The 18973-nt window shown below is 39.4% G+C and overlaps 2 protein-coding genes across 6 annotated transcripts in view; one reads left to right on the top strand and one right to left on the bottom strand.

Moving 5' to 3' along the window:
- INTS8 (integrator complex subunit 8) overlaps positions 1-2656 on the top strand; it is a 46968-nt gene extending 44312 nt beyond the window's left edge. Inside the window, exon 27 of the mRNA XM_036830337.1 lies at positions 2456-2656. Coding sequence (XP_036686232.1) covers positions 2456-2572 — 117 coding nt within the window. The 3' untranslated portion in view covers positions 2573-2656. The remainder of the gene's footprint in view (positions 1-2455) is intronic.
- On the bottom strand, positions 2581-17149 carry CCNE2 (cyclin E2). 5 transcript variants are annotated; one of them, XM_036830338.1, is made up of 12 exons: positions 16392-16431; positions 15415-15454; positions 15222-15318; positions 15065-15121; positions 13983-14134; positions 12565-12700; positions 10215-10361; positions 8838-8933; positions 7297-7431; positions 5441-5552; positions 4523-4680; positions 2581-4098 (listed from the first exon to the last, which is right to left on the bottom strand). In XM_036830338.1, the coding sequence occupies exons 2-12, from the start codon at positions 15426-15428 to the stop codon at positions 3982-3984; spliced, it is 1221 nt and encodes a 406-aa protein (XP_036686233.1). In that variant the 5' UTR covers positions 15429-15454; positions 16392-16431; the 3' UTR covers positions 2581-3981. The 5 variants fall into 5 exon arrangements, with proteins under 5 accessions (XP_036686233.1, XP_036686235.1, XP_036686236.1 ...); XM_036830340.1 differs by lacking the exon at positions 16392-16431 and adding an exon at positions 16636-17149 and having other exon boundaries at positions 2950-4098; XM_036830341.1 differs by lacking the exon at positions 16392-16431 and adding an exon at positions 16576-16597 and having other exon boundaries at positions 2950-4098.
- Between the last annotated feature and the right edge of the window lie 1824 nt (positions 17150-18973).

The raw sequence follows: 18973 nt of genomic DNA, 5'->3' as shown, positions 1-18973 counted from the left end.
GGCTGTTCCTCTACATGCATCAAAAGACATGTGATCAACTTATCCAACAACCCTGGCACTCCAGGTTCCATTATTACCTTTACTCTTCATCAGCCACCCACGGCCAGGCATTTTTGTCAGAATTGCTCTACATAAGATCTCTGTGTCAGTAATCTATCCCTTTCTTACTTCTGGGCTCCCATGTTCCTCATGATCAGTGAGACGTTCAAGTTCATGACCAAGTTTTCCCCAGTCTGTCAGCCCTTTTCCAACTTCCGTTCCTTCCCTACTGACCTTGAGTACAGCAAATACTGGCCTGTGTACTCTCAGAGATACTGATTCATTTGATTTGAGATGAGACCCTGGGATCCAATTTTTAAGTTTTCCCAGGTAGTTCTGATTATAAACCAGATTTGGGAACCCCTTCTATCTATGGTTGACTGTCAGGACTACTCTGATTAATATTTTCAGCATCTTTGCTTTTTTGTCTTTTGCTTCATCTGGAAAAGTCCCAACCCTGAATCAGTTCAAAAATTTATGCTTTTTTTCCCCTGAGCCACTGAGTTCTGTTGGAAAAAATCCACAACTGTATAAACTTGTGCCCCTACCAAACCATGGCCTCCAACCTTAGCTGGCCACTCATTTCTTTTGTTTACCTGCCAGTGGTCAGTGGTCTGCATTCTTTTTTAGGGAATAGTTTAGACTCTCACCCTATTAAGCCCCCGTCCTCTCTCCCTTTTCCATTTTCAGTAACGTAACTTCCTTGTCTGTTTGGAGTAGACCAGAAAAAAAGACTGATCAGCCCCCATCCTTGTGAAAGTTGTAGTCTTGGGAGTTGTGGCCCCGTGAGTGCCAGCTTCACATTACTGTTTCAGGTCCCTGCTTTCCACCTTCAAAATAATTGACAACTGTATTCATTGTTAAGTCCACGCTTTTAGTCAGTAAAAGCTTATGCTACTCCTTGTTGAAGACAAGTTTTTATGCTTTTGATTCTATCCTTTCAGTGATTCTGTCCCTTTCAGTTAGTTACCTCCTCTCCTATACTGTCAACCACTCCCATACCTATAAACTATTTCATCCTTAATAGAAACTTCTCTTGACTGTACTCCACCTCTCTCTCATCCCTCCTCTGCCTAGTTTTTTAAAGCTCTTTGACCCAATACAATTTGACTTCTGCCATCCCCACTCTTTAACTGTTCTCACGGGTCACCAAATGCCAAAGCCAGTGAATACTTTTCAGTCTTTATCCTGTTGTTTACACGCCTTCCTTCTTGAAATTCTTTATTCCTTTGGCTTCCCTGGCATTTTTACTCATTTCTTCTCCCTGACTCTTCTGCCTTTTCTTCTTTGTGGGTATTTCCCTCTGTCTACCCCTTAAACTTGGTTTTCCCAAGAAGTTAGTCCTTGGGTATTTTCTGATTGCCCTACATTCTCCCTAGGTAACCTCATCCACTCATGGTTTTGACCACTGCCCACCTAGGATGTGTTATTTCTCTCAAATATCTGGCTCCTATTCCAATTTCTGCCTTATACTTTGAACTTTTATAGCCAGTCGTCTTCAGGATACTTTGTTTGAAATAACTCTTTAGTTATACCCCACTACTAGGTTTTTCCACATGTATTCTTTCATATTGAAATGGCATCATCTGCAATTCCTCCTACCCGCTAACCTAACTGATGATCATTTCTGGATAGTCTTAGCTCCCTTCAAGCTACCTATCAGAATAGTCTCTGTTGTTTAAAAAAAAAAAAAAAAATATATATATATATATATATATAGGAACTTTTTTAAACAAAAGGTAATTTTAAGGTCCTAAAACATGCTCTCACAAAACACTCCATGGCAGAATACTATTATGGATTTTTATCAGGCTCAAGTATTTCTAATCATGAAAGAGAAGGGTCACTATATATTATATAGTGCTGAGCAAACTAGATATTTTTTACATATTAAAAAAGTGAAGCCCTGAAACATGAATTTTGATATTTCAAGTTATTTTGTAGGAGCCTTAATTGTAAAAATGTGTCAGATTACATGTAGAGTTTATTTACTGTTTTTCTAAAAATACTTAATTTATTTATTTGGCTGCACCAGGTCTTAGGTGCAGCATGTGGGATCTTTAGTTGCGGCATGTGGGATCTAGTTCCCTGACCAGGGAATCGAACCTGGGCCCCCTGCATTGGGAGCATGGAGTCTTAGCCACTGGACCACCAGGGAAGTCCCTTTACTGGTATTTTTAGTCAAATAAATTTACATGAATTTACTTAATGTTACTGAAGATAATTCCACAAACTATGGTTCAGTAATTGAGTGGCTCCAGTCAGTCTTCATGTTAATTTCTTCTACACTTCTTAGCATCTACAATTAGAGGTTCAGTTTATCATTGTTAGCAAGTAGGTAGTTTTATATTTTGTATACTAGCAAAACTTTGTTTTTGACCAGACCTCTAATAACATCACTTTTCTGTTTTGGAAGATCAAAGCCATCGGCCAGACAGAATTGAACGCAAGCAACCCAGAAGAAGTGTTACAGCTGGCAGCGCAGAGAAGGAAAAAAAAGTTTCTTCAAGCAATGGCAAAACTTTACTTTTAAGCAGTTAGTTAAAATTTTTTAACTTTTATTTTTTAAACAATGGGCTAAAAATAAACAGTATTAAAAGATTAAGTTTATATAATACATATTTACATATTTAGTGGCGTTTTCTTTTCAGACAAAATACTGAAACATATTAGTTTAAAAACAAAAACTCTACAGAAGACTTCACACCATAACAATAAGCTTAAATTTATAATTTCTTCAAAGGAAGAAGAGATTCACATGTCCAGTAACAGAATAAACTAGTAATCTAGTATAATTTTTCTAATCAAATCCACTTTTGAGGCTGAAATTTCATTTTTAAAAAACTAAAATATTTATGTAGAAGTAGCTATATACAGCAAGTTCTTATGTCAAGGTTTTGTTTTTTTTTTAAATAAATAGATTTCTAGGAGTCGTATACATTTACTGCTTTTCTGCCTTAAGAAAATACAAGTTTAGGTCAAGTGTTAAGCTTTATCACTTTGACACTGTCCTTAACTCATAATGTAGGAATTTAAAAAGGACCTTAGCAGTTTTGCAAACATAAATAAAGCCTTAGTCACACTAAATTGAGATAACCCTAAAGATTTTTTTTTTTAGAGTAATAAAGTGACTTTCTCATATAAATAGTTTGAAAGGGTACTTAAGTTTTTCACCCAAATTGTGATGTACGAAAAAGTTATTATAAAGCAACTTATACGTCAAAGCCCCATGGAGGAGCCACAGCATTTATCTTGTTTATAATTTCTTTGGTATTCCCACTGTTTAGAGCACAGTTTAAACACCATGTTCATCTAAGATTTACTGGTTAAAAATGTTATGGCAAGGCAAATAAAAATAGTCAAACAGATTAAAGTTCACCATTTTTAAAAATTCAAGTTTTATATAGCTTGCTACAGCAGCTATAGATAAATTAGTCACCTTATTACAAAACTAAACCTTTGTAAACAAGTTTAAATTTTATTTTCAAGAACCAAATTGCACTAGTTAAGAGTTTATAAATTTTGAGAATCTAAAAACTAGATTCAAAGTACTGTATCACTTAATGTACCCTTTAAGGTAGCACTTATCTAGTCAAAAACTCCAATGATGAAATTCCTAGTTTATCAAGATAAACACAGTAACACCATATCAAAAAAATTCTTATGTCATGAATCATGGCTGGCTTCTATCCAGTCAGTGTTGGGAATGAAGTCATCTTTGTAAACAAGTCCTGCTGTTTCTTTAAACAGCGAACATAGGAATTAAATTTCCTCCTTAGTTAGTGCCAATTTTAAGTGGTTTTTTGAATCAAAGAATGCCAGTGAAACTTCTGAATCGGCCAGGACAGCCACAGCACTATTTTCCTGTAAAACTTAAGTAGTTAAGTTCTATGAAATGCTACGCAGCGCTTCATCAGTTCCAACTTGTTTGCTCAGTTAACTTTAGTGTTTTCCTGGTGGTTTTTCAGTGCTCTTCGGTGGTGTCATAATGCCTCCATTGCAAACAACTGGTGACAACTGTCCCCCCTTTCTGAAGGTGTTCATATAATTTACTTCATCCTATACATGTGAAGAAATCACGCAGAGATTAACAGCTAAGATAAAGCATTGATATGGTAAAACAAAGTCAAACCAGACTTCTGTGTACTAATTTGAGACTACTTAGGCCTAATATAATCATCTCTTTATGTGTTTGCAACTGTGATTAGTCATATTTTAGAGGTTCAACTGCCTGCAACTTGTATTTTTAAAAACTCTTACCTGGACTATTGGCATTAATCTTGAGACACTTTACAAATCTTGCTTTGACTTCAAAGTTATTTTATTAGCTTTTCTACATTTTGAAATCAGTGTGCCCATTGGAACTTTCTATCCCCTTACCATCTTATATAACTGCTTGAAATATTATTCCGTAGTATCCTTACTATCAGTTTCAGTGACTTACCAAATAGTAAGACCAAAAAACTACAAGAAAGAAACATACCAGCATAGCCAGATAATTTGTATGTGTCTGTATATTGTGTCTGTCTTCCATAGAAATCTTCTTAAAAACCTTCAGCTTCACTGGGCTAGTACTTTTTACTATGCTGACAAAAGGCACCATCCAGTCTACACATTCAGAAATGTTGTCCCATTCCAAACCTAGATAAAGAAAAGTTAGAAAAATGTGAAGGTTACATCAGAAACATATGCCTACTTATTTGCTTGTGCTTCAAAATTTAAAGATAGTTAATTTAAAATTCATGTAAAAAAGGAAACCAAAACAAGCACATAATATAAACCCAAATCAACAAGTTTATGTGGGATTAGCACATGTAAACTACTGTATATAGGATGGATAAACAACAAGGTCCTACTGTATAGCACAGAGAACTATATTCAGTATCCTGTGATAAACCCTAATGGAAAAGAATATAAAAAAAGCATGTCTCTATATGTATAACTGAGTCACTTTGCTGCACAGCAGAGATTGGCACAACGTTGTAAATCAACTATACTTAAAAAAAATTTTTTAAAACAAGTTTAGCAAGTCAAAACAGACTATCACTCTCAAATATGTTTATAATGTGACTATTTTGAGGGAGAAAAAGACTTAGGGCTTCTTAGCCAGTACCTGCTGCATAGGAAACTGAAATTGTCAAAACCCAAAGAACTCTTTAACGTGGAGCTATAATTACATTGACTAACTTCAAATGGATTTAAATTCCATTAGACCTTACTTTTTGTTTGTGGATATTTATTGAGGATTAGAAAGTACTTCTAACAGAAGGGAAGATAATCGCTAAACAGCTAACTCTTTCCCATTAAAATTTTAAATTCTTGTTTAGCAGGATGCTAAGTTCAAAATAGTCCCTTTAAAAGTTGTGAATGGGTAAGAAGAGAACAAAATATACTGTCTTACCTGAGGCTTTCTTAACCACTTCAAGAGAGGTAAAATGGCACAAGGCAGCAGCAGCGAGTATTCTGTACTGGAACTCTAATGAATCGATGGCAAGAATACACAGATCTAAAAGCTAACAGAGGAAAAAGTATAAGAATTCAGGAGAAGGATGAGTACTACATGTCACTACTAAACATCCGTCAGCTAACATTTTAGATTGCTTATGATGTGGACCATATGCCAAGAATTGCTAAAACTACAGGGATCCAAAGAGAAATAAGCTGCCACCCTGAAGGAAGTTCAGTCTTGTTAATAAACAAGTAAAGGATTGTTACGATACAGCATGATGTGTACTGTTAGGAAGTGCACCTGATCCAGAGTGGGAAAGACAGGGAAGACTTCTGCTTAAATGAGTCTTAAAATACAAGGTAGCCAGGAAGACTGGGAGGTAGAGAATGTTCTAGATATAGGAAACAGAATTTACAAAGATAAATGAGAAAGGATTACTTTTCTTTGGAACTCAAGTAGTTCAGAACACATAAGGTAAAAAATGAAATAAGGAATAGCTTTCCTTCATTATTTTAAAAAAAGGGGGTTGCTGGAGAGGCATGGCCTAGGTTAGATCATAAAGGGTCTTTAAGAAGTCAGAACTTTAAAGTTCTTACTGATTATTGAAATTACTAGAAGATTTTAAATCAGGGAAATTACATTTTAAGAACAATCCCTTATACTATGGTGAAGCAGAAACACAAGAAGGGAACGTGTTTCTAAATAGATGAGTTAAGAGGTAGTACAATCCAGGCAATAAGAGATCTGAACAACGATCAGTGAAATTGTGTAAAAAGGTTAGATTTCAGAGGCCTGAGGTGATACCTGTCCAGTGAAATAAAACTTATTTTTGTCCCCATGGGTCCAGAAGACAGAAACACGAGTAGAGGAGTTGGAAATGAATTATTACTATTATATACCTCTAGAAACTTTCCACACTGTTTATCAGCTTATCAAAGGTTTGCTCTATCAAAAGCGTTTAGCTGCCTAGGATAATCTGGGATGCTAGGAAATCTGATGGAAAAGATTAATATGACTTCATTAGAAAGTTCTACAAAATGAACCAATTCTAATATATTTACTGGTTCTCCAGTTTTAGTGTTCATAATGAGTTTACTAGATTTAAAACACAAGTTGAATTTCAACGTAGGTTACTTAAAACCCATCCAGAGTACCACAGTTTCTTCAATTCCATGTGTAAGATTTTCACATCCTACGCAGAATAAGAATCTGGGTGTTCTTCACTTATATATGGCAGGTACAGCAGCCTTAAGATCCTACTTATGAGAAGCAGGCAGGAAAGAATGGTACCGTCCTCCTGTAATTACTTTCTTAGAATATTTGTTATACACTGGCCTAGGAAAGTTTAATTTAAACTTAAATTTTTAAATAATGTTATAACTAAATTAGGTGATTTTAATTTTAACACGTAAAATAGGTTCCCTGTGTATTCAAATATGAGAGTAAGATAATTTTACAGAATAATTTCATACTATTATAAAACCTAAAACAACTGGCTGAAAAATACCTTTCCCCATGTTACATCAAAAAGAGGTATTTAACTCTCTACCTCATACTCCTAAAGAGTAAAAAGTGCTCATAATATATTTAAACGCAAGTTTTAAAACTTTGTTTTCTAGAATTTTCAGTAAGCAATGTAAATATTGGGGACAGAATTTTATGCATCAGAAGTTTTGTTCTAGTCAATTAAGGAATGAGTTTAATTCAGTATGCCGTCATTTTGTTGTGTAGCCTATTAACACTATAAATACACTAAACAAAACCTGTAATTAAAAACATTAGCAAATATTCAATAAAAATATCAATACCTGAGCTATTTGAATGAACTTTTCCTGAGAATACTGAGGTAGAAGAACTTTAGGAGCATCTTTAAGAGCATCAACTTGGAGGAAGAGATTTAGCCAGGAGATGACTGTTACAGGACAAAGTTCCCATTTTAAAGCCTGTTAATGAAATTAAAATGCTTGTTAATAAATGTAGGTATATATACCACATTATATAGGTACTTCCTTAAATAGTGATTTAAGAAACTTTTTGCTTTGGGCATATTCCTATTTTCATAACAATATTTATAGATACCTCACAGTCTAAGGCTGCTTATGTTTTAGTCTATTATTGATACAGACCCCTTTATTATTCTCTAGTTATCTTTATTGACAAAGTTCCTTGGACCTATTTTTCATTCCTACTTTTCTCATTTCTTGCAGCCCCTCATCTTCCAAATGTATTCTCTTCTTTATCGAAACTGCCCTTTTAATTTTATTCAATAACTCCACAGCTAATTCCATTCAGATCTCTGAAGAACTGATTCTACACTTTTTCTTTCTGTGATCTATAATGGCTTCTGTTCAACATGTAAAAGCTAAAAAAAAGACAAATCCTAATTTATGATATCTTTCTCTCCATGAAGCCCTGGGACTTTACCATTTATAAGAAGTCAAAAATAATTAGGAGAGAACAGAGAGTCTTAATGCCTGTAGGACCACCCAGAGAATTCCATCTTCCCATTATATATCCTCCTTATACTATACTTCAAGTCTGAATCTAGATAACTTTGTTACTAGAACATAGCAGAACTATATTCAATGTCTTATAATACCCTATAATGGAAAAGAATCTGAAAAAATATATATATATAAAACTGAATCACTTTGCTGTACACCTAAAACTAACACAACATTGAAAATCAAGTATATTTCAATAAAAAAATTTCTTTTAAAAAGAACAATATCAGCATGCCAACAAGATCCCATTCTTACTGAGCTATCAATCTGAATGTTTATAAACATAACAGATTTATAATGTATATAGATATCTTGTAAATGGAAGTCATATTGTGTTTTCTTGTGTCCTATTTATAAAACCAGGATGCTCAAATTTCATAACATACTTTCTAGTAGCTAACATTCACCCTTTAATCTCTAATTCAAGGCCCAATTAAACATCTTAATGCTTCTCTACCCTTCTATTAATAGCTCTTCCCATGCATATAGAAAAGAAAAAAGGCAGTGAAATAATTCTCATTCTCCACCTGCTGGAAGAAGTAGAAACTCAGAACTAAGATTTGAGAATCACTGTTGGAATTCATTTATATACACATGCTATGCTAACTACCTATAAGTTTTGAAAGTGTTAAACACTTTTAAATTAAGAAATAATATTCTCAATATAGGAAAATTGAAAGATACAGAAAAATAGAGTTTACAGGTTAAGCAAATTCCCTTCCCATCTTAGAACTGGATCCTAGTACTAAAATCTCAGTTTTGACTACTTAACATTGTAGTCTTTGAGTTTAGTAAATTACAGAGTTATTAAATTGCAACTAGAAATAATAAAGATATATTATTACCTTTAATATAATGAGTTCCATCCTTAAGATATCCTCTTCACTGCAAGCACCATCAGTGACATAAGCAAACTCTTGCAGCTTAGGAGCGTAGATTTCCTTTAAAATAGATTTAATTAATATCAAGCACAGTTGAGAGTGAGATTAAAACAATAGAATTTTATATACAAACCAATCTAGGCTTCATTTTTAAAGGACAAAATGATTATAAATCTTAATAAAATAATTCTACGATAGCCAAAGCAACCTTACCTTTAAAGATATTTTTCGTATCTGGGTATCTAAATTAGCCAACTATATTGACTGAAACATTTTTGTAGAACTGATTTTGAATCTTAGTTAATAAACAATTAGACTATTTTAACCAGTCATTTCAGTGACTGGTTAAAACAAAAAGCCAAACTTGTTTTAGGATTGCCTAGTATATCAGACTAAAACAAGATACTCAACAAATAAGGTCTAGAAATTGGAAACATTAACTTTATCCTAGTACAAAAGTATGGTTATTCAAACAATAATTTGTGCAGTTTGGTTGATGACAGGTCTGTCTCAACAGTTCAGAGAATAACAACTAGAATGATCAGAGGAGTAGAAGAGATGCTGCCACAGATGAGAACAGGCTAAAGATCAAGATTTCAGTCTAGAAAGGTATCTGAAACACACAGTATGATTTCAGGTAAGGATACACTGAATACAAACTTATTCAGCAAATTTGGCAGAATTTGGGGATAGCCCTTAAGGCTCAAAAGACAAATGTGGAAGAGGAGAAAAATACACTGAAGGAAATTAATGCATGATTCACAGTCCCTCTTCTACCCTCAAAACAATACAGGCTTCAAAAATTTCAGATGAAGGTACTAATGATATGTGTTGAATTTAAGAAAAGTAGATTGAGATCATGTGAAGGAAAATCTCAGGCAGGAAAGGTGTTTCCTTCTATCCTAGCACCATCATCAGATATAAAAATACTAGGCTGGATATAGACCATTATTCTAACCTAACATAGCATTTATTGCATTTGATTGGTTAATTAGGTTTCAGAGACCATTTTATTGAATCCAAGTGCCATAACTAGGTATATAGAGAGACAGCGTTGGTCTTTCTGTTTGGCACAGTTAGCCATGGAATATTTCACCTGGATACTAGCTCCAGAATCAAACCAGAGACTTATAATAGGCTCAGATACTTTGAAGGGAACCATGATAATTATCCTTCCACCCAAATCATAGTGTTCAGAAAATGTATTGGAAAAAACTCACTCATCTTTCCTAAGGATTAACATATCAAAAGTGGTACACAGTATTCTCTGGGATTAATGCATTGGTTAAGACAAGAAAAGTTTGCGGTAAATATATCTATGGATAAACTTTGAGAACTTACCTCAAGTTTGGAAGCAATGAATAATGAGGTAATTCCAATGAGTTGAAGCATATTTTTATTTATATCCTTTTGTGTCAACATAAATCTATCAAAAAAGTCTTGCGCAAGATAAAATGTTTCCCTATGAAGTGTGTATACTTCACACACCTAGAGAAGAATCCATTTAAATATTATTCCATTAATTTCTCCAAATTAGAAAGTTACCTCTTAGCATACCAGATTTCAGAACACTTTCTGAAGCCCAACTTGCTTTTTAGGATACCAAAGCTAAAATGGGGGAAAAATTAACATGTGCTAATAGGATAAATCTATTACAGTCCTCTTAGTTGTATAGGTTTTTTTCACATAGACTTACTGTGTTTATTCCCAGATACATTTACACTTTTGCTGACTATGGATGAGTACTTTTTTCCTATTAAGTTTCTAATTTCTTTAAAATTAATTTTTATTGGAGTATAGTTGCTTTACAGTGTGTTAGTTTCTACTGTATAGCAAAGTGAATCAGCTTTACGATACATATATCCCCTCTTTTTTGGATTTCCTTCCCATTTAGGTCACCACAGAGCACTGAGTAGAGTTCCCTTGGCTATACAGTAGGTTCTCGTTAGTTCCCTATCTTATTCATAGTGTCAGTAGTGTATATATGTTATCTAATTTTTATTGATGACAAATGGGTAAGTTTTTATGCTTAGTTTATACTCTAATAGTTCCAACTGATTCTCTTCATCATTCTACATATACATTTAACTACAAAATGACAACTCTCTTCCTTTCAATGTTCTTACCTCATTTAAGAATTATAGAAGAAAACTGAATGAATAACAATGGTGATTGACAAAATTTTTATCTTATTCCTTGTTTCTGACTATAATGGGAATTCCCCTAATGTTTCACTATTGTTATTAATAATAAGTAGTATCTGTCATTTCCACACTTAATATAGGGAAAGCTTTTAATTCTCAAAATAACTTCATGAAGTAGGAAACAGAGGGACAGACATACATGAGTTTCTAATAAACACTTAATGTGTTAAGGAAATCTATCCCTAGTTTATTGCATATTTAAAAATCAGGAATGTATACTTAATTTCAAAAAATAACTTTTACATCTATGATATATAACCTTATGATTTTCTCCCTTAAACTATTAATAGATTTTCAAATGTTGGACCATTTTTGCATTCCTAGATTGAAAGAAATACTAAGACAAAGTAGAGTTTAATGCTCTGCTGGATTTTATTTATTATATTATATTTGGTTTTGTATATATAATCATATATTTAAGGGAAAATAGGGATAAATTTGATAGACAACCACTGAATAAAAATCAATGTAACATAAAAAGGCAAAATAAAATAACATCAACATAATTGTGGTTAAGTTGCATCTATGATCATTAGACATTCAGAAAAGTCAAAATCCAACTACATTCTTGTACACACATGATTGAAACATAATCTTCCCTTCTAGTCAGAATAAGGAATAAGATGACCTGACTCAAAAGGACAACATTTTGCAGTCTTAATGAACTTTTCTGATAGCTTCTGAGATCTATTCTGCCATGTGTTTCTCCACCAAAAAGCCTGTGGTAGTTCCCCCTTAGAGTTCATTGTCTCTATCTATATTAAAGACAGGGAAACTACAGAGCAAATATCCAAGGGCTGGGGGAACATTAGTTTGTTATCAATATAAGTAATCATCTCAATAATTTTAGAGATTCTTTCAGAATTATTATCCAGAGAGAGGGAATGGGCCTAAACAAGAGAGGGCACAGATATTTAGGGACTTCTGGATAACTATTATTCCTTTAGATTAATGGTACAGCTCATTTCTGAAAGGAATAGAGGGATATAACAAAAGCAAGCTACATGGAGCCTCGAGGGCTTAGGGCTACTGGATATTCAAAGCCTCCTTATCATTTAGGATATAGAAATTAGGATTCCAAATCATAATTTGATTTTGGTGATGAAGAAAAGGACTTCTGAGGGTCCTGAAGCCTAGTCCTGGTTCTTTACATTGCATAGCAGAGTTCAAAACCTTGTCAAATTCTGTTCATCTTGAGTATCCTTGGCACCAGGCACAGTGCCTAGTACACAGCGATACTCAGATACCACAATTTCTGAACTGGGTTTGGGTTGTATGGGATCTAGTGGCTGTGTCCTCATGATTTTACTCTTATCAAGCAGACAGTCAGTTTCCATTTTGGTATCCTCAACTACAGTGAGTAGCCCCCCCCAGAATGGCTCCTGGCAATAGGTAATATACCATGAAGGCACATGGAAAGCATATTTATGTCTAAATATTTTTCCACCATACAGACAAAAAAGGAAATTTGTATTGCTGGAACATACCTCTAAAAGCCAGTCTAGAAGTATTGACCTCATCTGTGGTTCCAATTCAGAATGCAGAACTTCAAAATGTTTGTCATGAACATATCTGGTCTCTTTTTTTAACATGTTTAGCCAAACATCCTGTGAACATCCCCAGCTATGGAAAGGAGCAAAATAATTGTGTGACCTACATAATATACAAGCTACCTGTTTCACATAGAGTAAACTCAACTTTCAAACACTGAAATCCAACTTTGAATTAGAATTTGGAAGGACAACCTCTTAAAAGTAAATCAGGAAAAATTGCTACTTTTAGAAACCATTTCTTTAGCATGAAATTATACAGCAAGAACTTGGACTATGAGAATCTAAATTGACAGATTTCAAGAGTGCTTTCTAGTCCCCATTTATTTATAATTTACAAAGGCACCTGTTTAAGATAACCATGTTTTCTCACTAAAAAAGTAAATATTTAAAGCATATGATCCCAGCAGAGACAGTCTCAATCACCTCCAAATATATCATCACTACATTACAGTGGGGTTAAGGTGGGACAGTATGGAGAAGAGGAAGACTGGTGAGTTTAAATGTATGAGTCCATTAATTTGCTTATTAAAGCCAAATATAAATTATTACACTACACATTTTATATAATTTGTACCTCTTAGTCATTCATTAACTAGAAAAAAAAAAGTATAGACCTTAATAAGTAGGCTTGGTAAGAAAAATAGCTGATCTATCAAATGAAAATGCTGTACATGTTAAAATTCTTCCATGTTAACAATTTAGGTAAATTATTTAAACTCCATTAAAAAGGTGATTCAGGGTTTCCCTGGTGGTGCAGTGGTTAAGAATCCACCTGCCAATGCAGGGGACACGGGTTCGATCCCTGGTCCAGGAAGATCCCACATGCCGCGGAGCAACTAAGTCCGTGCGCCACAATTACTGAGCCTGTGCTCTAGAGCCCGTGAGCCACAACTACTGAGCCTGTGTGCCCTAGAGCCCATGCTCCGCAACAAAGAGAAGCCACCACAACGAGAAGCCTGTGCACACCAATGAAGAGTAGCCCCCCCTCACCGCGACTAGAGAAAGCCTGCGTGCAGCAATGAAGACCCAACGCAGCCAAAAATAAATAAATAAATAAATAAATCTATAAATAAATAAATAAAAGGTGATTGAGTTCTTCTGATAAGGCTTACAGTCTTCAGCAAGCAAGTGAAAATAATGATATAGAATCAATGTTTTAAATACCCATGTCATTTGCATATAGCATTACTGTCAGATAAAATAATATATGCTTAAAGACTAGTAAAAAAAAAAGCAGTTTTTCTACAAGTTTTTCTGTCTTATAATGAAGGCAAAAAATAACTCAAAATAGCACCATATATTACATCAGTAAATTTTAATCTCCGACATTAAATTACTGAAATTTTTCTTACCTTAAATCAGGCAAAGGTGAAGGATTAATGAAAAGATTTTTAAATCTGTAATTTGTAAATCGGGAGAAGTCGCTTGTTCCTGTTTCTTTGTGGGGTGTTTCAATGATAATGCAAGGACTGATCCCCCCAGATAATACAGGTGGCCAACAATTCTGTCATTTAAAAAAAATAAAAATATCTTTGTGAAATAGGAAACCAGCTTTTGTCTTGGATCTTTTATAAATGAAAGCTAATACTTCTAAACAGTCTACATTTTTCCCCAAACACCATCGTTAGCTAACATTGCTGACTAAGCTGACATACATATTTTATAAATAAGCCATATAGCTCATTTCAATCTTCATAAAGAGTAACAGGTAGGATGTTTTAGACAAAATACAGTTCTGGAAATACAAGACGTTAGGTATTGAGGGAGAGGAGAAACAACAAAACACGTGTGTAGTCAAATATTAATCACTTTCAAGATTATAAAATTTTCCCTCTATGTTTAGCAATAGTGGCCAGGGCACCTTGCTTTATAGACAGCTACCCCCCGCCCCCCACTCGTTAAGGCCTGTGCCAGTACTTTCAAATACAATACAAAGACAAGACCTTAAAAGTGGAAACAATTACTTAAATACTTAAAGGACCTTTTCGCCAGTCAATGCTGGTTTCAAAGAGAACCACTGTTTCTAAAGTGTCTTCTGTACGACACATAGGAAGAATAGGTAGCAAAGGGCTGGGTGCCAGTCTGTCAGTGACCTCACATCCTATTTATGCCCTAGGAGCAACCATTAGGACTCTCCACTATAGTCAGACAGGGAACAAAGAGCAGTCCATTGGACAGATTAGGCGGGCCCTGGTGCACCAGGCAGCTCCTAGAGGGAGGGATTTACAAAGAGGAACCAGCTGCGTCAAGGCTTACTCTGTAGCTGTAGTAGGATTCAGGGACATAAAAACCACCCAAAGACAAGCGCCTTCCCGCTGACCTCTAGGGGCATTAAAAGTGTCAGAGGACCCTTCCTATCACAAAGCAATAACACAATTCTATTCTTTTTTGTCCTGCATTTGTCTCCCCCAAACCCAGCCCAGTTCTGCATTACCCTAATCTCATACTGATGTTTCTTGATGACCTTCTCCTCTTTTCTTTTTTTGACATCCTGGAAAATAGAAAAGGCCATTGTTAAACTAAGGTCCCTGCAAGGAATCTTCTCTTTTTCCTCCCTCTTTTTCCTCCCTCTCTTCCCCCCCTTAACTCACCTGGGCCGTTTTTCTCTTCTTGGCCTGAATTATCTGGGTTTCTTGTGGGGAATCCGTCTGACTGGGCTGGGGCTGCTGTTTAGCTTGTAAACGGCTACTATAGAGTTTTTAAAAAGGAAGTTTAATTAGTAAGTGACGCATTTCAAAGGCAGCAGCCAACTCTGAAACATATCTCCAAGACAAATAACGTTACCTGCGTCTTGACATTCTCTTCTTTCAGGTGTATGAAACCTCTGGAGGGGAGAGGAAAAACCAGAGTCAAATACACTGTCATCCATACTCTCCAAGGGCCATTCAGAGGGTATAACTAAGTCCCTCAGGAGATGACCTGAGCCGTCTTACCACGATGATTTCTGCAGTATGTTAGTGCATGATTTCGGACTCATGCTTTTGGACACATGCCTGCATTTCCTCAACGAAATGTACAGCCCGGATGAGAGCGTCTTCAGAAATTTGCAAACCACCCTCAGCGCCCGGAAAGCGCAGGGAGGCAGATGGGTCTCTTCTGCGTCCTGCAGTCTCTCCCCCGGACAGCCCGAGTGGGGCTTGGGCAGCGCCCCTACTTCCCCCCTCCCATCCTGCCCGAGCCGCGGGGAGAGGGGGCTGTGGAGGCGAAACACTGTGGAGAAGCCGGTTCCGCGCCAATTTGGAGAGCGGCGGTGGCGGGGAAGCAGGGGGCGGAGGGAACTTGTGTCACGTCCTTCAGTCTCCTTTCCCTCCTTCCCAGCCCCAGCGGACCCTGCCCATCGCTTGGAGGGGCACCGGGACCCCGACTACAGATGGGGGATGGGAGTGAAGGAAAGGGAGTTCAATTAATAAAGGGGGAAACTGGGCTTGTGGGGGAACTTTTCTCCCCGTGAAGGAGACCCAGACCCCCATCCTCTCTCCTGCGGGATAGCTCCCCAAATGGGGATGGCAGAGAGAAGCCCCCAGAATGAGAGGCTTTCCGTGGCCTCCCACTTAGGGGCAGCCCTCCATCCACCGCCGCCTCCCAGGCCCCCTGCCAAGGGTCCTGACAGGGACGGAACGCGGGGACCCATCGACCCCAGATGCCTAGTTCTCAGCCCTCCCACTTTTCCTCCCCCAGGCTCCCGCCCGCGGGATGGATCGGCCCTGAGGGGGGGCTTTCTCTCCTCCCGCATCCCGCCCTACGCCCAAGCACCTCCTCACCGCCAGACCCGCTACCGCTCGGCTCTCAGCTGGCGCCGGCGCCAACCCAATATATAGGCCGGGCCAGGCCCGCCCCGCACGCATGCGCCTCAGACTGACACCTCCGGACAGTGCGCTCCCCTCCCCCGCGCGCCCGTCCGCAGGCCCGCGCGGCGCGCCCTGCCGTGAGTCCGCGCCCGCCCACCTCGAGGGGTCGCAGAGCCGGCTCGCCTAAGCCCTCGGTCCGCGGTCACCTGAACTTCACCTGCCTGTGCGGCGGGAGGGAGTCTCTCAGAGGCTCCTCTTCCGCAGCCCGGCTCCCCGCCGCTCGGCTTCATCTCCCGCCAGTTCGTTTCTGTCCCCTCCCTCTCTCAACTCTCGGACGCCGGGGGTGTCAGGCCGCGGCCTGGCCCCGGCGTACGGCCAGGTGGAGGCGGTTCGGGCGAGCATAGCGTGGCTAGGAAGTGGCCATCCTGTGGCGCACCCTGGCTGTCCCGCCTAGGCCTCCAAGAACCCGTGTTTTCCGAAGAGACTCGGGGACCAGGAGGGCCCGCCCCTGCGGGAGGAGCGCAGCGTTGGCTGGCGAGCTGGCCAATGGGAGGCGAGGACTGCAGCACAACGTGGAGCGGCTGCAGAACGTAAACACAGCCGGGCGCGCGGCTGGCCACATGTGTTCCCGCGCGCCACCCAGTCCCCTGGGACCACCGGCGGCCGCCTGTGGCACCCCAGGGCAGCCATGCTCAGGGATGCCTGTCGTGCACTTTGCTCTAGCCCGCCGACCGAGGTACGTATCAACCCTGTTTTCCCGCTCTCTGCTCCGCCGAGCCGGTTACCCTCCCCGTGGGTGGGTCATCCGCACCCCGCCGCCCTGCCACTGCCTGGCGGCTTCCCACTCAGTAGTTCCAGCGCAGGAAACGCTGGCGCCAAGCCGCGCGCTCCCTCTCTCCTCTCAATCTCCAATTATGGGGCCCCCAAGGGTAAACACCTCTCCGGAGCGGGGCTGAGGGTGGCATTGCCCCTTCCTCAAGAGAACAGTGGCTCTCCGGGGGTCACGCCGGGCGGGGAGAACGGTTCCACCACGTGCAGTCTCGGATCCCGCCCCGCCGCCAGCGCGCCCTGCAGAGCCCGCGCTAGCCGTCAGCGCGGGAGGGAGCCGACCGCCTCCGAGCTGTAATGGGAGGAGGCGGTCCGACGCGTTTCCCTCCTCTTCTCCCGTATCCAAAATTTGGGTTCCCTCGCTGCCTCTACTAACGCCCCGCTCTAGTGCGCACCAAGATTGGACATCTCCATGCCGTTGATAACTCCGCATACTGGGTTTGCGGCGGGAGCAGTGGGGCTGGGGGACGCCGGCGGGAACAAAGACGCCTGGGGCGGAGGAGCCTTGCGAAGGCTTCCTTGAACCCGCGGCAGCTCGGGCCGGAAGCGGGCAGGCCGTGTTCGTCTCTCTGCCCTGACTCGAGTGAGCCGCTGGGAGAGGCCGAGGAGACCTGGCCGCCTGCGCCGACCAGGCGTTGCGGCCCAGGCGGGAGCCCTTCCCGAGATGCACCAGGAGGCGGCGGCGGGGACCGTCCCGGGGTCCCCGCCCTGCGCCTTTTGTGTCGCGCCGCCCGTGCGGGGCTCAGAGCCTAGAAATAACGAGTTCTCTTCGGCCAAAGTCCTCTTTCAAGATTTTCCCTCCACAGTCTCGAGACGCCGGCAAAGTAATTGTTTTTCTCCCAAATTTACGCATGAGGAAATAAGAGTCTTGCTCAAGGTGACATGGAATCAGAAAAGACCCAGAATCTTGTCAGTCCCGAGAAACGTCATAGTATTTATGATGCTTTGATGGCTTTCTCGGAGGGGTGAATTGGCTCTTTTTTGTAGTTACCTCAAAGCGCCGTGCTGTTCCGGTGTAAAGCTTAGAGAGCTAACAGCGTGATAATAAGAAATGGGAGGCTTTCCAGCAAGCGCGGGTGACCTGAACATAAGCAAAACTGGTGGCCTCCATGAGTGAATTTGGTAGTCAAACCGAAAACCAAGCTTACAGTGTTGACGCCCATCACTGGGCCAACTAGTAGATTACTTGTAATTGAGACACCGTGATTAGAAGTGTTCTTTGGACAATGCCGTTGACTATGAAATGAACAGGGTGCAATCCTAGTAAAGGAGAAATTAAAAACAATCCTAAGACTGCTTTGTGTGGAAACGGACAGGGTGAATTCTGCCGTATTACAAGTACCTGGTCACTGGTCAAGTGGGACTAAAAAGAACATGTGCTTACCTTTCAGATGGAGGGAACTTCCCATGTTGCTCTGGCTGTAAGTTATTGGATCCCTCTGAGCATGCGTTTCCTCTAGAAAAGATAAGACACTCATTTCAAGGGTTGTTTCAAAGATTAAATTTTATACTGTGTATAGAGACCCTCTCTTGCATGTGTACCTGTCACAGAGCAGATGCCAAGTGCTATCTTCACTCTCCTATCCACCCCCCTTACTAGTTTATACCCATAGAAATTAAGAAGTAGTTTTAAGGATCCTGAATAAAACAGGAAGCCGAATTATGAAATTGCTGTTTCCCAGAGTTTTGTTCTTGTAGTTGTCCTTCTGGGTACCTATTTTAGGTAT

Source organism: Balaenoptera musculus, chromosome 17 (genome assembly GCF_009873245.2).
Source record: "Balaenoptera musculus isolate JJ_BM4_2016_0621 chromosome 17, mBalMus1.pri.v3, whole genome shotgun sequence".
Taxonomy (NCBI): Eukaryota; Metazoa; Chordata; class Mammalia; order Artiodactyla; family Balaenopteridae; genus Balaenoptera; species Balaenoptera musculus.
This window is presented reverse-complemented; position numbering and strand designations above follow the sequence as displayed.

Bases quoted from the DNA above. Each gene is read 5' to 3' on its own strand.
- CCNE2 (XM_036830340.1), bottom strand. The intron at 15,122-15,221 runs GTGAGTTAAGGG...TCTATTTTCCAG, and splicing joins AGAAGAGAAAAACGGCCCAG to GATGTCAAAAAAAGAAAAGA. The intron at 4,099-4,522 runs GTATGTTTCTTT...TCACATGTATAG, and splicing joins CAAATTATCTGGCTATGCTG to GATGAAGTAAATTATATGAA.